We start from the raw sequence: 23802 nt of genomic DNA on the forward strand, positions 1-23802 counted from the left end.
TCAGATTTTTTACAAAATGGGCGTAGCATCGCCCACTTATGAGTCAAAAACCATACCTTAAGAACTTCTCGAGCGATTTCAATGAAATTCGGTATATAATAGTTTCTTGATACCCTTATAACACGGCTGAAAAATGGGCGAAATCGGTTCACAAACACGCCTACTTCCCATATAACTAAATTTTTTCCATCTGATTCGTTCACTTTATAATATACATATACCTTAGGAACCAATGAAGATAGGGGAATAACACTTTACACAAATACTGTATTGTCGAAATCGGACTATAACTTTTCAAGGTCCCGGATATCGAACTTGAAGATCTCAGTGAATAAGGGTAATTTTTCACCGAAAATATAGGTAAATCTCTCAGATATTTTAATGTAATTCAGAGAGAATCTTTTTCTTATAATAGTTTGTCTCTGTACCAAAAATGGTTAAAATCGGGTCATAACTTGTACTAGATCCCATATTCCTAATAATAGGTTTTTCAAAAATACGATTTTTAAAATATAACCCCATATCTAACACTTTTATTATCTTCAAACAACCGTTATGTGAACAAAATTATTATACTCTCTTTAGCAACTTTGTTTGCGAGAGTATAAAAAGTAAAATGAGGAAAATTCGAACATGAAATTATATTTTATTTGCAATGAGCTAAAACTTGATTACGACCTCTAGTTCTTTGTGTCCGTTGTCTTTCTCTCTCGAGCTTGTACATTTCTAATATTTTGTTCTTCAAGCCGCTGCACACGCTCCATATTCGACTCTCAAGTGCGTACTTGGCAGGTTTTGAAATTTTGTTCAGCAAGCAGGTGCGAGCATTCGTTACTCGACTAAGTTGAGATTCTAGCAATAAATATAGCCTTTGTTACACGGGGTGAATGTAGCTTTCAAATGGTGAAATAGTTTTTGAAATCGGCACAGTAGTTTTTGAGTTTATTCATTACAACCATACATATAAAACTTTCCTCTTTATAATAGTAGTATAGATAAGTATCAAAACATAAATGTATTCATTTGGACGGCCAGACTATACTCTCAATGAAATTGAAATACTCAGATACTCTAGTAAACACGTCCGGCATATGGTAACGACAGCCTCGACCAAAGGAATCTATACCAACGAGTCGATATTTATTTAAACCTTCATCTTCCACTTAAACCATAGGTCCATTAGCAGTATTACTACAATTGTGCCACTGTTCAATAACATTGTGTGCACATAACTGTGTTTTCCGTATACCATCTGCGATTCGACGGTCTATAAAATCACTATAAGCATCTCGACACAATGGAATCGGAAGAATGCGCATACGTGCGGCAGCCACTATGCGTTGACCATTGACACCTAGAAAGATGAGGTATTATTAAAATTCATGGACTTCACATTGTATAAACCATACCCCAACGCGTGGTATACAACTCAGTGTTATTTAAAGGAATTGCAGCGGTAAATAAGCAAACGGGATACACCCACGGCGAATAATTAACGTCACTATCCAATTCCACCAAACCGATATCGTTGTAATAAGAAAATAATGAAAACTCAGGATGATTATGGAACTGCCTTGAATATAAGTAAATATTTAAAATGTATAATAAGTATACTTATGTATGTATATGAATTTACTTTGATATTTTTCTCCACCATCCTGTTATTTTGTGCCAGATCATCAAGGCGTGTAATACCTAGACGGACTACTGCTAGTTTACCGTTACTACGGCTTTTTATACATTGAGCCGAGGTTAGCACGAAACGTTTATCTATCAAAGCACATGGAAATACGACAGTTTTGTCTTCGGTTTGATAACCAATAAGTGCCATGTAAGGATATTTTCCGGGTGCAGCAGCACTACCTTCGGGTGTGCGCTGTATCAAATTATGCTGTAGTCCATTGTCCAAAGCCGCACAGGCTAGAAAATTGCAATAATTTATACATATATGTAAGTATTGTATGTAAGTATTTATATATAACTGTACATGGTACTAAATACTCATGTATTCTTGCATACATTGGTATCTTTGGGTATAACTTACCTCTAACCGACGGCCGTTGAATCGCTTGTGCATTCGTGCTTTGATTACGAATTGCAAAAATGCAGAGTGGAATAAAAAATATTCCTAATGACTTAAAGTTCATATTTGTTGTTCTGCCAACCGATATAGTAGAAAAAATAGATTTTTGTTTAAAAAAAAATCGAGTATAAATTCTCAAGTCTCACTTAGCACACTGCATCGATTGAACCGACTTTAAACCACAGTCTCCTATTTATAGGAACATTCGTGTGCATACATATCACTTCCATTTAATTTTGTTTGTGATATACTCTTAACAAAATAATAGCAATGTTTTAATCAGAACTATAAGAATCTTAATTAAAAGGAAAGAACTTCATATGCAAATCACATACATATGTACATACATATGTATATATATACATATGTATACTTTATATGTACATATTTGAACTTATATATACGAGAATAAATAGCTTTAAATTAATTATGATAATCAAATAAATAAATCAACTAGTGAATTTAAGGCGAATTAAATTCCATTGCATTTTTTAACAAAAAACAAACCAATGATTTATTCATAACACTGTACAACACTTGGACGGGTAGCTCCCAGAAAAGTCTATTTCGTCGTATAGTGTAATAATAAAAATCCAACAAACATTGATATTTAAATTCTCAAACGTTGAAGCAAATATTAATTTTCAATTTGAAGATCAATATTTATGCAATTTGTAAGACAATATTTTCTCAAACGTTTCTCAAAAGCTACTTTTCAAATTAGTTTCCATCATTTTACAATTTGAGAAAAACCAACAAAAAGCTGCAATCACAACAGACAGACAAGGCTTTCGCAACTTGACTTTCACTCCTGCCTCAACCCGTTGATATATGTATGCGCGCTGTAGAATCATATTGGCCACTCCATGCGTACCGCCGCTGAAGAGGTTATTGCACATCACTGTCAGCGTTGAAATAACTGGTACGATGACGAGTGCAGTGCCGCCACTCTAGAAAAGAACGCGGCTTACAGAGCCACCATGCGTAACGCACCGACAGGAGCAGTTAAGAAGCGATGTCGTGAGAAGCGGAGGGAAGAGAGACGCACTTGCAAACGGAAGAGGAGAGAGGCAGAAATACGTGAGCGTGAGCACAGTGGTTCGGCTTGTATGAAGACGCGGTCATAAATACTTCCCGTTGAGATATCGCTATGATATTGGCCATCGGACCACTAAGTCCTATATCTCCTATAGAACAGTGATGCACAAAAATACTTCTTATGGTCACAGTTGGAGCGTCAAAACTTTCAGTAAGGCTTTGTAAAAAATGTAAGAAAGCGATAAACAAGCTGAACATGATTTGTCGTTATAGTTCCCACCCATCCAACCCCTCATTCAACCTATAAGAATAAAATCATATAGGAAAAAACAAATTATCAACCAATTTAATGCAGTGCATTTTTTCACTGCCATTCAACAGCCATTTTAATTAGAACAAAAAGTTATAATGTCTTCTCTAGTAAACCGTACACAGATTGAAATAATGACGATTTATCCTTCTTTCCAAGCTTTCTTAGCCCAATTATGATGAGTTTGAACTTAAAAATTGTTAATTCAAAGGGCATTAATAATTTGACGATTGCTTTAACACTTTTATTACCTTAAGACTCTGCTAAATACTAAATAAAATATACTTAAAGGGGGATCGCGGGGGAACACAATTAAAACTTGATGTAAACAAATTGAAGACGCACAAAAAAGGTACAAAAAATAGGTGATATAAAACACTTATTTCACTAAAAACACAAATCACGTTAGTCTTAATTAATGTCACAAGTTAAAATAAAAACCTTTAACTTCAAAATCCATTAAAAATAATCTTGATTGATCTGTAATCCTGAACAATTACCAGAACAAATTGAAGTTCGTTGTGCTGCGAAATTTTTAAAAAAATTTCTAAATTCCTTTAAAAATACAGGTGTTCATGCATTTAACTCTATTTTTAGAAAGTATCGTTCGATTTTTAGGAAAACCCGGTTTGCAAATAGGAAATTTGGACAATTTAGTGGACATCTGTATACATTTTGGGCCTATGGGCGGAACCACTATGCAATATGGTGAGAGATGCCCAGAGTATACCAAGGATATGGAGGGAAATCGCCGTGCGCTTGCTGAACGGTGACAGCAATGCTATCGATAACATGGAAGTAGAACCTGAACCAATAGTCGTTGATGGCATTTAAACACTGCACTGGAATCGGTCTTATGATACCGATAAGTATGTCCAACACAATTTAGTAAAGCTCTTCTTGTAGTGATAGCTCCCTAATTCATTACACAGCCGCATACACTTGACGGATTGAGCGCAGTATCTACGGATTGAGTTCCTACAGAAAAAAAGATGCCATATAAATATTATTTTGCATTCATTGCTATTAGGCAACTTCTAGTAGATAGCGGATTTTTTCAATCAGAGAATAATATGCTGTTTATTGGATATTTCTTGACTTGTTTTATACATTATTCACAATTACATAGTTTATTTCGTATATATTTGTATGTGATTGGCGTTGCAACCGTTTAGCCGGTTATAGCCGAATCGACGATAGTGCGCCACCTGTCTCTCTCCTTCGCAGTTCGGCGCCAGTTGGAGATCCCAAGTGTAACCAGGTCGCTCTCCACCTGGTCCCTCCAACGGAGTGGAGGCCTTCCCCTTAAACCTCGGCTTCCTCCGGCGGGTACTGCATCGAACACTTTCAGGGCTGGAGTGTTTTCGTCCATTCGGACAACATGACCTAGCCAGCGTAGCAGCTGTCTTTTTATTCGCTGAACTATGTCAATGTCGTCGTATAACTCGTACAGCTCATCGTTCCATCGTCTGCGGTATTCGCCGTTGCCAATGTTCTGAGGACCATAAATCTTGCGCAAAATTTTCCTCTCGAAAACTCCTAGTGTCGTCTCATCTGATATATATTTATGTCACATAATTAGGGATGCAAACGATGTATCGATGTTTTTGAAACATCGATGTCTCGAATCTAAAAACATCGATGCATCGATGTCACTTTCAACGATGTTGTATGTCGATGTTTTATATAAAAATTTTACTTTACACCTTCACACTTTTTCGGGTATTAACCCAAAACCCTCTATTTGGATACGCTTTATTACATTGGAATTAGATTTTTGTAAAATACGGAGAATTCGTTAAGGAAATGTGCGCTTGGACCTGCGGTTACTTTTATGACTTATTTATACAATTTACATAATTCTGGCGTAGGCTACGGCGTTTGATCAGAGATTCAAATTACTTGATTTTGAAGATGCTAGGGCTAAAGGAAATAATTTTTTTTGTTTCATAGAAAATTAATCGCGCAGATACAACGGAATATTCGGATGAGTGTGAAACAGAATACTCGTTTGATGTTTGGAACCAGAATAAACATTTGGTACACCAAAAGGTGAAATGTAAGCTGTCAAATTTATCTACAATTTCAGGGACGGAAGGTTGAAGAGAAAGTGTATCTCGGCTGTTACTCCTACCAATCAGAAGCCAATAGAGTTTGGGTTGACATGAATACTGTGTTTCCGGAGTTGTATAAATAGGCTTATTAATATTTACACATTGTAGCCTCTTCAGTGGAGAGTAAACGACTGTTTTCTAAACCCAGGGCAACTATCACGCAGAAGTAAAATCGAAAAGAAATGACAGTGAACAAATTTTCCATATCGTTGTTTTGAAATTCTGTTATTTATTGAGAAAAAACTTTAACAGACATATAATGCTAAGTGAAATAAATGCCCGGTTTCACAGTTCGTACTTAAGTTGTGCCCAAATAAAATCTTAGCTAAGCATTGTTGTTGACTGAGTAGTCATTTGCGTTTCACAGTCGATGCTTATTTTCTATAAAATTCTATTATGATATATGGCAGCACAATGAAAAACATTTGTTTACAAATACCATCTGACAAATTGAAATTATTGTTGATGAAAAATTACTTTGCGATGAATAAATTTAGAGTCTGGGGAATGGATGGACACCGGAATGGAAAGGACACCGAATTTCACCGCAAGCGAGTGGGGGCACTCGCCCTGCACTTGCAACTCGCAGGAAAGCATATAACCGTCATTGAATGCAAGAAATTCCAAAAATTTTTTCAGCAAATAATTTTTATTTTATTTTTTTGACAAATAAGTCAATATTCAAAACAAAAATCAGCTGTTACTTAAGCACTGCTTAGTCTCCCATTTTCAGTACTTAAGCAGAACTTAAGTATGAACTGCAAACGCAATATTTCTGTTTTATCTTAAGCACAACCTAAGCACTGACTGTGAAACCGGGCAAAAATGTATCAACTAGGGCTCTTAAAATTATTCGATTAACCTGAAAACCGATTATTCGAATATCCGGTTTGTAACCGTTCGTACGAATATTAACCGGTTAGTACTATTCGATTAGTCGCAATGTTACGACTATTCGAATAATCGTTCTACTACGGTTATTCGAATAGTTGTTCTGCTGCGACTATTCGAATAGTTGCTCCGCTGGGAGCATTTGAATAGTCGATGACTGACGATTATCCGAATTGTGCAAACCGAATATTATTATTCGAATAATGCCCTATTCGGTTAATTCGGTTAGTCGATTAGTCGAATACCAAGAGCTCTAGTATCAACTTAAGGCGTACTTCTTCTTCTTGACTGGCGTAGACACCGCTTACGTGGTTATAGCCGAGTCCAAAACAGCGCGCCACGCATCTCTCCTTCTGGCAGTTTGGCGCCAATTGGTTATTCCAAGCGAAGCCAGGTCCCTCTCCACCTGGTCCTTCCATCGGAGTGGAGGTCTCCCTCTTCCTCTGCTTCCACCAGCGGGTACTGCATCGAATACTTTCAGAGCTGGAGCACCTTCATCCATTCGAACAACATGTCCTAGCCAGCGTAGCTGCTGTTTTTTTATTCGCTGGACTATGTCTATGTCGTCGAATAACACATACAGCTCATCGTTCCATCGTCTGCGGTATTCGCCGTTGCCAATTCTTAAGGGACCATAAATCTTCCGCAAAACCTTTCTCTCGAAAACTCCTAGTGCCGTCTCATCGGATGTTGACATCGTCCACGCTTCTGCACCGTAAAGTAGGACGGGAATGATGAGAGACTTGGTATCTTTCCCATCCCGCTCGTGTTGCGGTCGATCGCAACATTGCGAGGTAGGCAGTCTGTTTTCTCTCCACTGCGAGACGACAATCCTCATCATACCAGCTGTTTTTTTGACTTTTCCGAAAACCAATGGTTTCGGTTGCAGCTGTACGTAAGGAGTTTGATATGCCGTCCCACAGCTCCCTTATACCGAGATGCTGATGAGTGCTCTCAGAGAGCAGGAGTGCAAGTCGAGTAGAAAATCGTTCGGCTGTCGGTTGTGATTGCAGCTTCTCGATGTCGAACCTTCCTTGTGTTTGTTGACGTGTGCGCTTTTCTACACAGAGGCGTGTGCGTATTTTAGCTGCTACAAGATAGTGGTCCGAGTCGATATACGGACCACGAAGCGTACGCACATCAGAAACACTGGAGACATGTCGTCCATCTATCACAACATGATCGATCTGGTTGCGAGTGATTCGATCCGGGGACAGCCAAGTAGCTTGATGGATTTTCTTATGCTGGAATCTAGTACTACAGACGACCATATTTCGGGCCCCGGCGAAGTCGATCAGCCTCAGACCGTTTGGTGATGTTTCGTCATGGAGGCTGAATTTTCCGACTGTTGTGCCAAAGACACCTTCTTTACCCACCCCAGCGTTGAAATCGCCAAGCACGATTTTGACATCGTGGCGGGGGCAGCGCTCATAGGTACGTTCTAGGCGCTCATAGAAGGTATCTTTGATCACTTCGTCCTTCTCTTCCGTCGGGGCGTGGGCGCAAATCAGCGATATGTTGAAGAACCTCGCGTACTAAGGCGTACTACATTTCATTTATTTATGCTTCTGCTTCTGTATCCCTTAGTTTTTCACACTAAATTTAAGATAAGTTAAAAAAGTTCAAAAATACATCGATGTTTCGATGTTTTAATGGCCGCTGTTTTTGATTTCGATGGGTTTTGAAGAAACATCGATACATCGAACCATCGATGATTCATTTTACGATGTTTGCATCCCTACACATAATGGAATATCTAAACAAATAATGAATTGTAAAAATAAATTGAATATGTGAGAATTAGATACCACTTAAGAGAACACATAAGAATCGATTACAATTCCTAATGATACTTAAAAAAAATCCAATGAAATCCACTATCAGTATTTTCTGTTGCTTATATATATATATATATTTGGCGTAGGAACCGCTTTAAGCGATTATAGCCGAATCCACCAGAACGCGCCACTCATTCCTCCTTTTTGCTTTTTGGCGCCAACTGGAAACACCAAGTGAAGCCAGGTCACTTTGCACTTGGTCTTTCCACCGGAGTGGAGGTCGTCCTCTTCCGCGGCTTCCTCCAGCATCGAATACTTTCAGAGCTGGAGTGTTTTCTTCCATCCGTACAACATGCCCTAGCCAGCGTAGCCGCTGTCTTTTTATTCGCTGAACTATGTCAATGTCGTCGTATAAATCGTACAGCTCATCGTTCCATCGTCTGCGGTATTCGCCGTTGCCAATGTTTAGAGGACCATAAATCTTGCGCAAAACCTTTCTCTCGAAAACCCCAAGAGTCGTCTCATCGGATGTTGTCATCGTCCACGCTTCAGCGCCATACATCAGGACGGGAATAATGAGCGACTTATAGAGTTTGATTTTGGTTCGTCGAGAGAGGACTTTACTTTTCAATTGCCTACTCAGTCCAAAGTAGCACCTGTTGGCAAGAGTGATTCTGCGTTGGATTTCAAGGCTGACATTGTTGGTGTTGTTAATGTTGGTTCCCAGATAAACGAAATTATCTACAACTTCAAAGTTATGACTGTCAACAGTGACGTGGGAGCCAAGACGCGAGTGCGCTGACTGTTTGTTTGATGACAGGAGATATTTCGTCTTGTCCTCATTCACCACCAGACCCATACGCTTCGGTTCTTTATCTAGTCTGGAAAACGCAGAACAAACGGCGCGGTTGCGGTGCATTTAATAACAATATAAACAATTACAAAATTAGTCAGTAGCGAAAGGAGTACTAGAGATTAGGATTAGGGGGTGGTGTAAGATTGTACGAATTGAAACGTACCGTCACACATTATTAGAAGAAACTTCTTTTAACCCCATTAATGCACCACCAGTCGCTTCCCATTTATAAAACAATTAAAAATTGCATGTTTTCGTTTGTTTATTAACCCTCTCATGACCGAATTAAAATGGGCGGAGCTAAAAATTTTTTTAGGAGAGATATATATTAGTCTTAACTCAAATATGAAGTGATAAAAATTTCAAAGTCCTACGTATCCTGGTTTATTAGTTATAGGATGTTGCTTATAGGCACAAATTAAAATGTAATAAATAAACCAAACGCTTTTCTCATAATCAATTTTGTTTAAATAACTCTCTTATCTTTACTTATTTATATAGTTCAGTTTTTTTTTTTAAATAAAACAATTATTTTATGTTTTTGAACACTTTTTGTATAACCACTTTATTATAACTTTTTTCGCGAAACCTATTTTGACAATTCCACTCAGCGGAGAACGTCTACTGAATGAATACGTGCACAGCTTATAACAAAAAATGTAACTGTATGCTTGCACAATACATAAGTCTACCAAATTGAAAAAAACAGACGGTGAAAAAAATTTAAATAACGAAAGTGCTCATGAAAGGGTTAATTACGAGTATCAAAACATAAACGTATTCATTTGGACGGCCAGACTATACCCTCAATGAAATCTAAGTACTCAGATACTCTAGTAAACACATCCGGCTTATGGGAACCACAGTGTAGACCAAAGGAATCTATACCAACGAGTCGATATTTATTTAAACCTTCATCTTCCACTAAAACCATAGGGCCATTAGCAGTATTACCACAAGTGTCCACAGATTGATTAACAGTATGTGCACATAAATGTGTTGCCTGAATACCATCTGCGATTCGACGGTCTTTAAAATCACTATAAGCATCTCGACACAATGAGGGGGGAAGAATTCGCATGGGCACTACACCCACAATGCGCTCACCATTGCCACCTAAAAGATTTATTATTAGAATTCATGGACTTCACACTACTATTAACATTTGAATCAACTTTCATACCCCAACGCGTGGCATACAACTTAGTATTGTTTAAAGGAATTTCAGCACCGGTAAATAAGCAAACGGGATACACCAACGACGAATAATTAATGTCACTCTCCAATTCCACCAAACCGATATCGTTGTATGCAGAAAATAATGAAAACTCAGGATGCACATGAACTGCCTTGAATTTGAGTAAATATTTAAAATGTATAATAAGTATACTTATGTATGTATATGAATTTACTTGGATTTTTTTCTCCACCATGCTGTTATTTTGTGCCAGATCATCAAGATGTGTAATACCTAGACGCACTATCGCCGATTTAAGTCTTACTAGACAGTGAGCTGCGGCTAGCACGAAACGTTTATCTATCAAGGCGCCACTACAAAGAAATACGACAGTGTCAATTTCCTTTTGACCAATGAGTGCCATGTAGGGATACTTTCCGGGTGCAGCAGCACTACCTTCGGGTGTGCGCTGTATCAAATTATGCTGTAGTCCATTGTCCAATGCCGCACAGGCTAGAAAATTTCAATAATTTATGCATATACATATGTAAGTATTTTTTGTAAGCATATATATGTAACCGTACATGGTACTAATTGTAATAGAAACTTGGAAATCCAAACACTTTCGGTATAACCTACATACCTCTAACCGCCGGCCGTTGAGTCGCTTGTACATTCGTCTTTTGATTACAAATCGCAAAAATGCAAAGTGGAATAAAAAATATTCCTAATGAATTAAATTTCATATTTTTTGTTATGACAACCGTAATCGCGGAAAAAACTGTTTTTTGTATCAAAAATTTTGCGTTTATTTACATACATAAGCTTATCTCACGTCTCACTTAGCACACTGAATCGATTGAACCGACTTTAAACCGCAGCCTCCTATTTATAGCAAGATTCGTGTGCATATGTACATATGTACCTATCAACTAGATTTCCATCGAATTTTGTTTATGATAGGGGTATAACAATAATATTACTAATGATTTAATCATAATTGTTATTTCAAGAACTTGATGTGTTCAAAAAATAACGGGAAATGTAGAATTTGACCCTATGGATAATTGGTTTCCCCTTTTAATTGAACGGTGTGATCTCGCAAAAACATATAGCATATGAAAGCACACGTAAATTTCTCCGGATAATTGAACCCGGGTTGGTTCTAAATATACATATGTCATCAAAAATAATTGTTATTGCATTTTTTTCATAAATGGTAAAAAAATATTCAAATATTTGAAAAACGTTAAGTGCACATACATATGCATTTACCTTTAAGATGTTAGGTGGGTTTCAGTGGTTGAAAATATGAGTATTTTCGTAATTTTTTTTAAATACATATATGCAACATATTAAAGATACATATTTAAACAGTATTTTGTGAAATTTTTATTTACAAATACCGAAAGCTCAGCTGTTTGTACCTCATCTCCCATGGCATGTCCAAAACTAGGTTCTTACCGTGGACAACATAACTCATTATTGGTTCATCCAAATCAACAAACCAAAAATATTTCGATAGTGCATTGATAACTCTTGTTAATGACGAAGGAAAAAAGAAAATATTAATTTTTGGTCGGTTTTGAAAAAATTAAATTTTTTGGTAAAATTTTCGCCATATACTGATTCGAAAAAATAGTTGTAATAAAGATGAGTGGAAATTTGAATAGAATTGCTTTATAACTTTTCGACAAATCGTGTCCATTAACATCAAAATTTGAGTTTTGAGATAAATCCGTTTAAAGTTTTACTTTCAACTCATGTCACGTGACATGCGGATCTAAAATTTCTTCTCTTGAAATTTTACTCCGATTGAATTTATAATTACATTCGATTGAACAAACTGTTCTTTTGAACGGGATTCTTGAAATTGAACAAATTGTTCAATTAAGCGAGTATCTGTTAATTGATTCACCGGTTAATTGAATTTTGATGTGCAATTAAGCGAAAAGTACTGTACAATCATATATTTCATTTCAACAATTCAGCATGTCAAAGATATGTACGTATTTAAACAGTATTTTGTGAAATTTTTATTTAACAAGTAAGGAAAGGCTAAGGTGCAACCGAACATTTTATACTCTCGCAATATTGCTATATTTTTATTAAGATAACACACAATTTGACCCATATATTCGGCATAAAGTCCAATAGAAAAACGAAAATCAACATACATAGTATATAGGCTGAGGTAGTTCATGAACCGATTTCAATAACATACATTGTATCTAAGATTATATGATCATTTAATTTGCCTAAGATATTTCACATATTAACCGATTTATAAGCTATTAAGCCCATCGTATTTTTGAAAATCCTATAATTAGGTATATGAGAGCTATGTGTAGGTGAAATTTTGACCCGATTTTAACCATTTCTGGTACAAAGACATACTCTTATAAGAAAAAGAGTTCCTCTGAATTCAATTAAGATATCTGAGAGATTTACCGATATTTTCGATGAAAAATTACCCTAAGGCACTGAGTTCTTCATATTCGATATCCGGGGCATTGAAAAGTTATAGCCTGATTTCGACAATTTTTTCACAAGTGATGCCACAGATCTATACAGTATTTGTGTGAAGTTTTATTTCGCTATCTTCATTGGTTCCTTATGTATATATTATAAAGTGAAGGAATAACATGGAATTCAAAATTGAGTTATATGGGAAGTTGTCGTGGTTGTGAACCGATTTCATCCATTTTCCACATGTGTCAAGAAAATATCATATACCAAATTTCATTGAAATCTGTCGAGTAGATCCTGAGATATGGTTATTGACACATAAGTGGGCGATGCCATGCCATTTTCCATTTTGTAAAAAAAATCTGAGTGCAGCTTCCTACTGCCATTTCTTATGTGAAATTTGGTGTTTCTGACGTTTTTCGTTAGTGAGTTAACGCACTTTTAGTAATTGATCCGATTTTGCCCATTTTCGAAAGCCCCTCTCACGGTCCCAAGGAACATGTGTACCAAGTTTTGTCAAGATATCTCAATTTTTACTCAAGTTATCCGCTGCACGGACGGGCGGACGGACAGACAGACATTTGGATTTTGACTTGTCTCGTCACCCTGATAATTTTGATATATATAACCCTATATCTAACTCCTTTAGTTTTATGACATACAAACAACCGTTATGAGAGTATAAAAATTCCGAAAACTCAGCCGTTAGTACCTCATCTCCTTTGACATTTCAACCTGTACAACTAATTTTTTCAGAAGTCATTAAACCAAAAATATCTCGATCGTTATTGAACGAAGGAAAAAGAAAAAAAAAATATTAAAATTTGAATTTTGACATACGCAATTTTTTGCGTTTTGGCTCGTTGTAGTAAAGAAAAGTAAAAATCCCTTGTTCAAAAACTAGATAATGTAAAACGAAATAAAAAAAATCGATTTTTTGAAAATTCTAATTGTATATAACCCCTTAAGCGAAGATAGAATAGTTTTTTCTTGCTAAAGTGTGAGTCTGATAGATCAAATGTAATATTTATTTTAACACAAAACGAGTTCTAGATTTCAACAAGTAAGAAAAGGCAAAGTTTGGGCAGGGATAAAGGGATGTCCAATTTATTCCAGCGTGAGAGCGCCTCAAAATATTCATTTTTTATAACAATTTGCATTGTTGCTAGATCAGACTAAATATTAATTTTTGGACATTTAAATTAAAAACTCAACATTTATTACGGTTAAAAATTGCTTTATACCGAATGTTTAATTCAAAACGTACCTATTTAAATTTAATGTAGAGATATAATGGAATGTCAAGACAGCCGGTTTTCGAACTTTCATTAATAAAAAAGGTTAATTAATACGTGTCAATTGACAATTACCACATTTTTCTTATAATTGTCCATGAAAAATTAGTTTGTCGATGCTGCAATTCACAAAAAATTTCTTCAACCCCTTTTCATTAATATTTATTTTGTTTAAATTTGCATTTGTGATCTTGCACAGCGGTTATAAATGTCTCTGCTGTAATATTTCTTTAACAATATTGCAATCGGGCCATTCCAGTCTTCCCAATCGCTAAACGTCAAAACCTACTGATTCAGTCAGTGATTGCGCTCTCACTTCCCATAAAAAGAGAGTCTTTATCTTTGATTTTGGTGCAACAGAACATTTTATTCTCTCGCAATTTATTGATGAAATTTTATTAATAACAAACAATTTGACCCATTTATTCGTCATAAAGATTAATAGAATAACGAAAATAATCATAAATAGTATATGAGGGCTTAGGTAATTCCTATTCACTCATTTTCACCACCAAGGTATACCAGTACTATATCCAAGACTTTACGCTCACTTCATTTTGCTAAGATATCTCACATATTAACCGATATACATATGTAGAAAAAGCCAACCATTTTTGTGAAAAACTTATAATTAGGTATATGGAAGCTAGGGAAATTATGACCCGATTTAAATCATTTTTGGTACTGAGACACACTAATAGAAGAAAAATTACAAAGTTTTGAATTACATTAAAATATTTTTGTGAGATTTGTTGATTATTTTGGTAAAAAATACCCTTAGGCACTGAGTTATTCATGTTTGATATCCAGGGCATTGAAAAGTTACAGACCGATATCGATTTTCAATTTTTCCACAAGTGATGCCACAGCAGAAATACGGTGTTTGTGTAAAGTTTTATTCCGGGATGTAGACATGTGTCAATAAAATATGATATACCGAATTTCATTGAAATCGTTCGAGTATTTCCTGAGGTAAGGTTTTTGACCCATAAGTAGGCGACGCCACGCCCATTTCAAGTTATCCTTTGCATGGATTCTCTGCATTAACTGCCAACATATATGAACATATTGCTCAGAAAAGATGGAAATCGATAATCAAATGCAAAAGAACAAAGCAGATTTGGCCTAAAAAGCATATATAGACTTAGAGCTGCCATAGCAGGACATTGGCCAATTGGAAAACATGGGCTGAAAATGGATCCGTACTACGACGATATGTGTTGTTCCTGCAAATTAGAAGGGAATATGGAAACGGGTTTCCACTTTCTCTGTGAATGCCCAGCCCTATCTTTCAATTATTTCAAATATGCGTTTATTCCATTCACATATGTCACACGTGAAATGTCGTGTAATACTTCTCTGAAATCACCTGATAGCGACAGTAGAGCTCCACCGAAAATCCTAGTATTATTTTTGATTTTTCTCAGCGACCTATTGAGAGCTTCAAGTGAATGCCTGTAGGCCATTGTATCGCATAGAATAATTTTGCATTTTCTCCATATTTCAGCCATTCTTGAAATATGTGACGCATTGCTTCGGGATTTATATGATTAGTAATACATATATTATAAGAAATACAAAGTGTACGGCAGCAATCCAATCCTATACTTTTATTGTTGACTTTATGAGTAGGTTTCTATAATGACTAAGTTAGCTATAACCTAAGTTAGTAGAGTTTTAAGTTTTTCATTCGGTTATCTAAATTAGCGTCCAAATAGTTTTCCACCCAACAAAACTTCCAACTGTTTAGTAGTGTTTAAAGTAGTAGTATTTTCCCAACGTCTTGCTTGGGTTGTCTAGATCATAACAGATGTGTTACATCCACATATGCCCCTTCATAGTGCGATCCTTCATACCAAATTTTACTTCAATAGCTTAATTTATGGCTTAGTTATAGCTCTTTATATGTTTGATAACTTTTTGTAAAAACAAATAATTTGAAAACGGATTGGATTAAAATGTGCATTGCAAGGAGATGAACCAGAATATAACCTTAACTCGATTTTGACTTAACTTGACTTAAGATTTTATAATTTATTGTCACAGATATGTACTTATGTATGTACCTATCAACTAGATTTCCATCGAATTTTGATTATGATAAGAGTATATGCCAAGTAAGTGATGTGTTAAAAAAATAACGGGAAATGTAATAACGGAGTCTTCGTGTTCGCCAGACTGCGTGTGTTTTTTCCTATTTCCTTAAAGCTTGCGTTTTACAATCAGAGCAGAGCTTTTAAAAATAAGGACCTAAACGCCAAGAGCGAGCAAGGACATTAAAATTAATACAAACAAGTAAGGAAGGGCTAAGTTCGGGTGTAACCGAACATTTTATACTCTCGCAATTTATTTAACTTTATTAATATTATTTAAAATACAATTTGTCCCACATATTCGTCATATATATTGTATAAAGTCCATTGAAAGTTGGAAACCGTAATAATAGGTTAGAAGCACCGAGGACCTCATGTTCGATATATGGGGCCTCGAAAACCTATGGTCCGAGTATTTGAGCAAAGTTCTGCACCGATATCTTCACTAGTGCTTATATTGTAAAGTAAACGATTCAGATCGTCTTCAAAGTTCTGGTATATAGGAAGTAGGCGTGGTTGTGAACCGATTTGGCCTATTTTCACAACATGTCATTGGGAAACTATTACAAACCAAGTTTCATTGAAATCGGTCGAGTAGTTCCTGTGATATGGTTTTTGACCCATAAGTGGGCGATGCCACGCCCATTTTCCATTTTGTAAAAAAAATCTGAGTACAGCTTCTATCTGCTATTACTTATGTGAAATTTAGTGTTTCTGACGTTTTTCCTTAGCGAGTTAACCCAATTTTAGTAATTTTCAACCTAACCTTTGTATGGGAGGGGGGCATGGTTATTATCCGATTTCTTTCATTTTTGGACTGCATTAAGAAGTGGCTAAAAGAAACGACTGCAGAAAGTTTGGTTTATATTGCTTTATTGATTTGCGAGATAAATACAAAAAACCTATTTGAGGGCGGGGCCACGCACACTTCTTAAAAAAAATTACATCCAAATGTGCCCCTCCCTAATGCGATCCTGTGTTCCAAATTTTATTTTAATAACTTTATTTATGGCTTAGTTATGACACTGTATAGGTTTTCAGTTTCCGCCATTTTGTGGGGGCGACAGTGGACCGATTTTGCCCATTTTCGGAAGCAACCTCCTCAGGGTGCCAAGGAATATGTGTTCCAAGTTTCATTACGATATCTTAATTTTTACTCAAGTTGTCGCTTGCACGGACAGACGGACGGACAGACATCCGGATTTCAAATCCACTCGTCATCCTGATCATTTATATATATATAAACCCATATCTAACTCTTTTATTTCTTGGTGACACAAACAACCGTTATGTGAACAAAACTATAATACTCTGTGCAACATACTACAAACCGATTCGTTCAGAAGTTTTACCAGGAATATTATGCCAAGCATTTCCCTACGGCTAAAATCGGTGTATATAACATCATTAGAGACGCTTCGACAGGTTTGGGTAATACGAACATTTTTGTTATTTCCCCTAATTTTTGATGGATGACCTAAATCAACTCATATGTAGGAATTATTAACAACGTTTTCAATATTGATGGAAATTTGTCTTATATCAGAGACAAATTAAATAGTTTTGTTAAAGCTATTTAGCTGCCATATTTGGCATAATTTTTAAGGAAACATAAGAGAATCTTATCTGTAGCATAATTATATTTACGAATTTTTAGACATTTGCTGATATGGAACATTTTTAGAAAAGTTTTAACGGTAGTTGGAGGTTCATAAGAGTACTCTGGCAAAACTTACGGATCACATCGGATAACAGAAATATTGAAGGACTTGCCGAATTTGTTTGGAATTAAATTAATTTGGGTAAGACCTAATTCAAATAGTTTTTCTAGAACTCTTTATAGCATAAACGAAAGCAAACAGGCACGATTTAAACACAGAGAAAATTGAAATCACACAGAACATTCAAGCAATCAGATTGTTTTGCTATTGAAAAAACACCAATTATTTTTGAGACATGCTGCATTTATACTCATGACTCCGATTGAGGAGATATGTAAGAAAACGTTAAATACAGTTGAACTTCCAAAACACGATCTTCTATAACTCGAACTCTTGAATTGGCAATAGATGTATTTAAATTTCATACAAATTACCTTCTATAACTGGAAGTCTCTCTAATTTCTTTTTTTTTTGGATTATAGTGATTCGAGTTAGGTAAGTTCAATTGTAGTTATCACTCCCATAAATGAAATTTCGGATGCACTTAAATTCAATTAAGCCCGTATAGGGAACATCAACTTCTTCAGATGGAATTGAAGAATGGACGGCAAATAGAACAGTTTAGTCGGTCATATCTAAAAATTTGGAATTCACTATGTACAATCTCGTTTTCAAAAATAATAAAATTAAGCGGAAATATTAAGATTAGCAATATCTTATGCGGAAGAAAAAATTTGGATGTTACTTATTATGCTTCTCTTTTGTGTCGTAAGAAATGTTTGGCTGCATCTGAAAATCTTATACTTTAGATGTATCTATATATGTATATACATACGTTACGCAATATTTTAATGCTATATACATACATACATATTTGTGTGGAATATGCGTATCAATTTACATACATATATATTTACATATATTTGAAGTTGAACTACTTTCTTCATACTTGACATGCTTATTGTTATAATTAATTTGTTGGCATATTTATTGTTATACGCTTATCATCAGCAGAAATATAATAAAATAAAAATCTACTTTCACGTGTATAAATACAATATATACTGTATAAATAGGACGCTGCGGTTTAAAATCAGTTTAATCGATGCAGTATCTTAAGAGAGACAACTTACGAGCATCAACATAAAGAAGTTAGACATTTTAAATACTTGCGGTTTAACTATTTTGACTTTGATATTCAACATTTTAAACTAAAAAATATTTTCTTCCACTATAACGGTTGTCTTAATGAAAACTATGGCCTTTAAACCGTTGGAAATACTTTTTATTCTACTTTGCATTCTTGCGATTTTTAATCAAATAACGAATGCGCAAGTTCTTCAACGGCCGGCGGTTAGAGGTAAGTTATACCCAAAGATATTGGTACTCTGCAATAATTTACATTTTTCTATTATACTTAATACCATGTACAGTTGCATACACATACTTACATATATGTAAAAATTATTGGAATTTTCTAGCCTGTGCGGCATTGGACAATGGACTACAGCATAATTTGATACCGCACACTCCCGAAGGTAGTGCTGCTGCGCTCGGAAAATATCCCTACATGGCACTTATTGGTCATCAAAAGGAAAATGAAACTGTCGTATTTCCATGTAGTGGCGCTTTGATTGACAAACGTTTCGTACTAACCGCGGCTCACTGTATAAAAAACGGTAAACCGTCAGTAGTACGTCTAGGTGTTACAAACCTTGATGATCTGGCACAAAGCAGCGGCATCGTGGAGCGGAAAATCAAAGCCATCCATGTACATCCTAGCTATACATTAACTTCTGCGTACAACGATATCGGTTTGGTGGAATTGGAAAGTGACGTTAATTATTCCTCGTTAGTGTATCCCGTTTGCTTATTTACCGCTGCTGCAATTCCTTTAAACAATACTGAGTTGTATTCGACGCGTTGGGGTATGGAAGCTGATATAAATGTTAACATTACTTTGAAGTTCATGATTTTTAATAATATTTAATCTTTCCAGGTGTCAATGGTCAACGCATTGTTGGTGCTGTACATATGCGTATACTTCCGATCCCATTGTGTCGAGATGCTTACAGTAAATTTGCAAACAGACTTATTGCAGATGGTATACGAACAACACAATTGTGTGCACACGATATTGATCAATCGCGAGATGAGTGTGCTATTGCCACTGGACCAATGGTTTTAGTGGAAGATGAAGGTTTAAATAAATATCGACTCGTCGGTATAGATTCCTTTGGTCCACGCTGTCGTTCACATGTGCCGGACGTGCTTACTAGAGTATCTGAGTACTTAGATTTCATTGAGAATATAGTCTGGACATCGTAATGAATATATGTATCTATATATGTTTTAATATTTAATAAAGAAAATTGTTTCCTTCCACTATTTTTTGGAGTTTGCTGGAATTTTCATTAAACTTTTATATTACTTTAATTTATAACATTCCGATTTCTACATGCCTCCCATGCACCTATTCAGTTTATATATATATATATGTATATAGAGTAATCCCCGCAGAAGGTCTTCCTTTTCCTCTACTTCCACTAGCGGGTACTGCATCGAAATCTTTCAAAGACGGAGCGCTTTCGTCCATTCGAACATGACCTAGTCAGCGTAGCCGCTGTCTTTTTATTCGCTGAACTATGTCTATGTCATACAGCTCATCGTTCCAGCGTTTGCGATATTCGCAATTTCCATTGTTCATAGAACCATAAATCTTTCGCAAGACCTTTCTCTCGAAAACTCGAAGAGTCGTCTCATAGGATGTTGTCATCGTCCACGCTTCTGTACCATATATCAGAACGAGGATAATAAGCGCCTTGTAGAGTTTGATTTCGATTCGTCGAGAGAGGACTTTACCCTTCAATTGCAAACTCAGTCCATAGTAGCACCTGTTGCCAAGAGTGATTTTGCGTTGGATTTCGAGGCTGACATTGTTAATGCTGGTTCCTAAGTATACGAAATTATATTCGACGTCTCGGCTCTTTTCCAAGATTTGGCGCATACAGGTCTAAGGCCACACTAATAAGGTCCAATCAGTTCGTTGACGGTGGGCTTTAGTCTTTCACACAATACCCTCGACAGGACCTTATATGCGATATTTAGGAGGCTTATCTCACGGTAATTGGCGCAGATTGTGGGGTCTCCCTTTTTATGGATTGAGCAGATCACATTGAGATTCCAATTGCCGTGCATGCTTTCATACGACCATTTCCTGCAAAGAAGCTGATACATTCACCTTTTCAGTTCTTCGCCGCCGTATTTGAAAAGTTCGGCCTAATTGCTATTCGAATATCTTCATGGTGGGGCAATGGAACATCTGTTCCATCATCATCGTTTGAGAAATCGGGTTTGTCCACTGCCATTAAGCAGGTGGGAGAAGTGTTCCCTCCACACATGACATCCGTTACCAGATTTCCTCCTCGGTCCCTACATAATAATGCACCGGTTTTGAAACCTTCTGTAAATCTTTCATAAAATTTTCTAGCTAAACCCATGTCGACGAGTGCTGTTAGAGAGCAGGAGTGCAAGCCGGGTGGAAAATTTCTTGGCTGTCTGTGGGGATTGCAGCTTTTCGTCGTCGAACCTCTGTCAAAAATGTAAACTCAGGGTGGTTATAAGCGTATTCTAGGATACTGTGGCAAATAGCCTATCGTAATATGAAATCTTGTTTTTATACAATACACTGTGTGGTTTAAGCCATGTTTCAGTCAAATCAATAATTTTATAATTACAATGAACACTGTTTACTTTAGTGATGAGCGATATTGCTATTTTTGAATCACTGTAATTTCAGTGATTGCTACTTTTAAATCACTGTGATTTTTTATTGCTATTGCGATCACAATAAAAAAAAACGAATTTATGAGAATTTGTACTCCAATTTTTTTTTTAATTTTTTACATATACATTTTTATTAATTTTAACAATATCAAAAATATTTAATTTAATTAAATTATTATACATTCTTTGGTTTGGCTGTATCTGAACATCTTATTCTATATACATATATACGTGCGCTTATTAATATTTTAATGCTATATACATATGCATGTACATATTTGTAAGTAATATGCGTAATATAGCAATACAAATACATACATGTGTACATATATTTGAAGTTGAATTACTTTCTTCATACTTGACATGCTTATAGTTATAATTAATTTGTTGGCATATTTATTGTTATATGCTTATCATCAGCAGAAATATAATAAAATCGAAATATACCTTCACGTGTATAAATACAATATATAACTGTTCCTATAAATAGGAGGCTGCGGTTCAAAATCAGTTCAATCGATGCAGTATCTTAAGAGAGTCAACTTACGAGTATAAATTTAAAGAAGTTAGACATTTTTAATATTTGCAGTTTAACTATTTTGAAAAAATTAAATTTTAATTTTTTAAACAAAAATATATTTTCTTCCACTATAACGGTTGTCTTAATGAAAACAATGGCCTTTAAACCGTTGGAAATACTTTTTATTCCACTTTTCATTCTTGCGATTTGTAATCAAAGGACGATTGCACAAGCTACTCAACGGCCAGCGGTTAGAGGTAAGTTATACCCAAAGATATTGCTACTCTGCAAGAACTTACATTTTTCTATTATACTTATTACCATGTACAGTTGCATACACATACTTACGATACTTATATGTAGAAATTATTGCAATTTTCCAGCCTGTGCAGTATTGGACAATGAACTACAGCATAATATGATACCGTACACACCCGAAGGTAGTGCTGCTGCGCCCGGAGAATTTCCCTACATGGCACTTATTGGTCATCAAAAGGAAAATGACACTGTCGTATTCCTATGTAGTGGAGCTTTAATAGATAAACGTTTTGTGATAACTGCGGCTCACTGTATAAAAAACGGTAAACCGTCAGTAGTGCGTCTAGGTGTTACAAACCTTGATGATCCGGCTCAAAGTAACGGCATGGTGGAGCTGAAAATCAAAGCCCTTCATGTGCATCCTAACTATACATTAACATCTGCGTACAACGATATCGGTTTGGTGGAATTGGAGAATGACGTTAATTATTCCTCGTTAGTGTATCCCGTTTGCTTATTTACCGCTGCTGCAATTCCTTTAAACAATACTGAGTTGTATTCGACGCGTTGGGGTATGAAAGTTGATTCAAATGTTAATATTACTGAGAAGTCCGTGATTTTTATTAATATTTCGTCTTTCTAGGTGTCAATGGTCAAAATATTGTTGGTGCAATACATATGCGTATACTTCCGATCCCATTGTGTCGAGATGCTTACAGTAAATTTGCAAACAGACTTTTTGCAGATGGTATTCGGACAACACAATTGTGTGCACACAAAGTTAATCAATTGAGAGATGAGTGTGCTGTTGCCACTGGACCTATGGTTTTGGTTGAAGATGTGGGCTTAAATAAATATCGACTCGTCGGTATAGATTCCTTTGGTATACGCTGTCGTTCCCATGTGCCCGACGTGCTCACTAGAATATCTGAGTATTTAGATTTCATCGAGAATATAGTCTGGCCGTCCAAATAAATATAAATGAACCTATACAATGTGTGCTTTGATGATTGATAAAGAAAATTATTTTCTTCTACTTCACTCTAACACTATTTGTTTGGAGATATATGCTATTGTTATTTATAAAGTTATTTGTTTCAATTTGCTAGAGTTTTCATTAAACATTTATATTAATGAATTATGTGAGGTTCCAATTTATCATACTCCGGACATACACCTTTTATATCACGCCAAGCTGTCCTCACTCCGCTTGTCAACACAGCAACATTTCTTAAGAGAAGGAGATACAAATAATTTTGCAAGCAAGTTTTGATCTTCGTAGGCATACTTTTTCTTGAAGAGATGCACTAGTAAAGAAGCTTAATTTGATTTTCAATCCAAAAGAGTTCTTTTGATCTGTAATTTTGCTTTATTCCGGCCGGATAGATGATGGAGATAAACTGAATAGTACTAAAATCGATGCAAGTGTCAGTGACATCTATATTTTCCATATGTGAAGCTTTATTAACACTT

The 23802-nt window shown here is 35.8% G+C and overlaps 4 protein-coding genes across 4 annotated transcripts; 2 read left to right on the forward strand and 2 right to left on the reverse strand.

Moving 5' to 3' along the window:
- Positions 1–1163: 1163 nt before the first annotated feature.
- Positions 1164–2333, reverse strand: LOC128921972 (serine protease Hayan-like). Its single transcript, XM_054231056.1, has 4 exons — positions 2045–2333; positions 1637–1920; positions 1410–1569; positions 1164–1354 (listed from the first exon to the last, which is right to left on the reverse strand). Exons 1-4 carry the CDS (start codon positions 2145–2147, stop codon positions 1164–1166), a joined length of 738 nt encoding a protein of 245 aa, XP_054087031.1. The 5' UTR covers positions 2148–2333.
- Positions 2334–9598: 7265 nt separating this feature from the next.
- On the reverse strand, positions 9599–11123 carry LOC105215135 (serine protease Hayan). The gene is made up of 4 exons (XM_029042232.2): positions 10891–11123; positions 10483–10760; positions 10254–10419; positions 9599–10186 (listed from the first exon to the last, which is right to left on the reverse strand). Exons 1-4 carry the CDS (start codon positions 10991–10993, stop codon positions 9852–9854), a joined length of 882 nt encoding a protein of 293 aa, XP_028898065.2. The 5' UTR covers positions 10994–11123; the 3' UTR covers positions 9599–9851.
- Positions 11124–18866: 7743 nt separating this feature from the next.
- Positions 18867–20153, forward strand: LOC128919704 (serine protease Hayan-like). The gene is made up of 3 exons (XM_011189005.3): positions 18867–19125; positions 19247–19693; positions 19765–20153. The coding sequence occupies exons 1-3, from the start codon at positions 19014–19016 to the stop codon at positions 20091–20093; spliced, it is 888 nt and encodes a 295-aa protein (XP_011187307.2). The 5' UTR covers positions 18867–19013; the 3' UTR covers positions 20094–20153.
- Positions 20154–22074: 1921 nt separating this feature from the next.
- LOC105215140 (serine protease persephone) lies at positions 22075–23376 on the forward strand. Its single transcript, XM_011188915.3, has 3 exons — positions 22075–22328; positions 22455–22901; positions 22973–23376. The coding sequence occupies exons 1-3, from the start codon at positions 22217–22219 to the stop codon at positions 23302–23304; spliced, it is 891 nt and encodes a 296-aa protein (XP_011187217.1). The 5' UTR covers positions 22075–22216; the 3' UTR covers positions 23305–23376.
- The last annotated feature ends 426 nt before the right edge of the window (positions 23377–23802 follow it).

Source organism: Zeugodacus cucurbitae, chromosome 5, assembly GCF_028554725.1.
Source record: "Zeugodacus cucurbitae isolate PBARC_wt_2022May chromosome 5, idZeuCucr1.2, whole genome shotgun sequence".
Classification (NCBI taxonomy): Eukaryota; Metazoa; Arthropoda; class Insecta; order Diptera; family Tephritidae; genus Zeugodacus; species Zeugodacus cucurbitae.

Coding starts and splice junctions, on each gene's coding strand:
- LOC128921972 (XM_054231056.1), bottom strand. CDS start 2,147: ATGAACTTTAAGTCATTAGGAATATTTTTTATTCCACTCTGCATTTTT. Junction 1,921..2,044: donor TCAACGGCCGTCGGTTAGAG/GTAAGTTATACC, acceptor GCAATTTTCTAG/CCTGTGCGGCTTTGGACAAT. Junction 1,355..1,409: donor GTTGTATACCACGCGTTGGG/GTATGGTTTATA, acceptor TCATCTTTCTAG/GTGTCAATGGTCAACGCATA.
- LOC105215135 (XM_029042232.2), bottom strand. CDS start 10,993: ATGAAATTTAATTCATTAGGAATATTTTTTATTCCACTTTGCATTTTT. Junction 10,420..10,482: donor TGGTGGAGAAAAAAATCCAA/GTAAATTCATAT, acceptor CTCAAATTCAAG/GCAGTTCATGTGCATCCTGA. Junction 10,187..10,253: donor GTTGTATGCCACGCGTTGGG/GTATGAAAGTTG, acceptor TAAATCTTTTAG/GTGGCAATGGTGAGCGCATT.
- LOC128919704 (XM_011189005.3), top strand. CDS start 19,014: ATGAAAACTATGGCCTTTAAACCGTTGGAAATACTTTTTATTCTACTT. Junction 19,126..19,246: donor TCAACGGCCGGCGGTTAGAG/GTAAGTTATACC, acceptor GGAATTTTCTAG/CCTGTGCGGCATTGGACAAT. Junction 19,694..19,764: donor GTTGTATTCGACGCGTTGGG/GTATGGAAGCTG, acceptor TAATCTTTCCAG/GTGTCAATGGTCAACGCATT.
- LOC105215140 (XM_011188915.3), top strand. CDS start 22,217: ATGAAAACAATGGCCTTTAAACCGTTGGAAATACTTTTTATTCCACTT. Junction 22,329..22,454: donor TCAACGGCCAGCGGTTAGAG/GTAAGTTATACC, acceptor GCAATTTTCCAG/CCTGTGCAGTATTGGACAAT. Junction 22,902..22,972: donor GTTGTATTCGACGCGTTGGG/GTATGAAAGTTG, acceptor TCGTCTTTCTAG/GTGTCAATGGTCAAAATATT.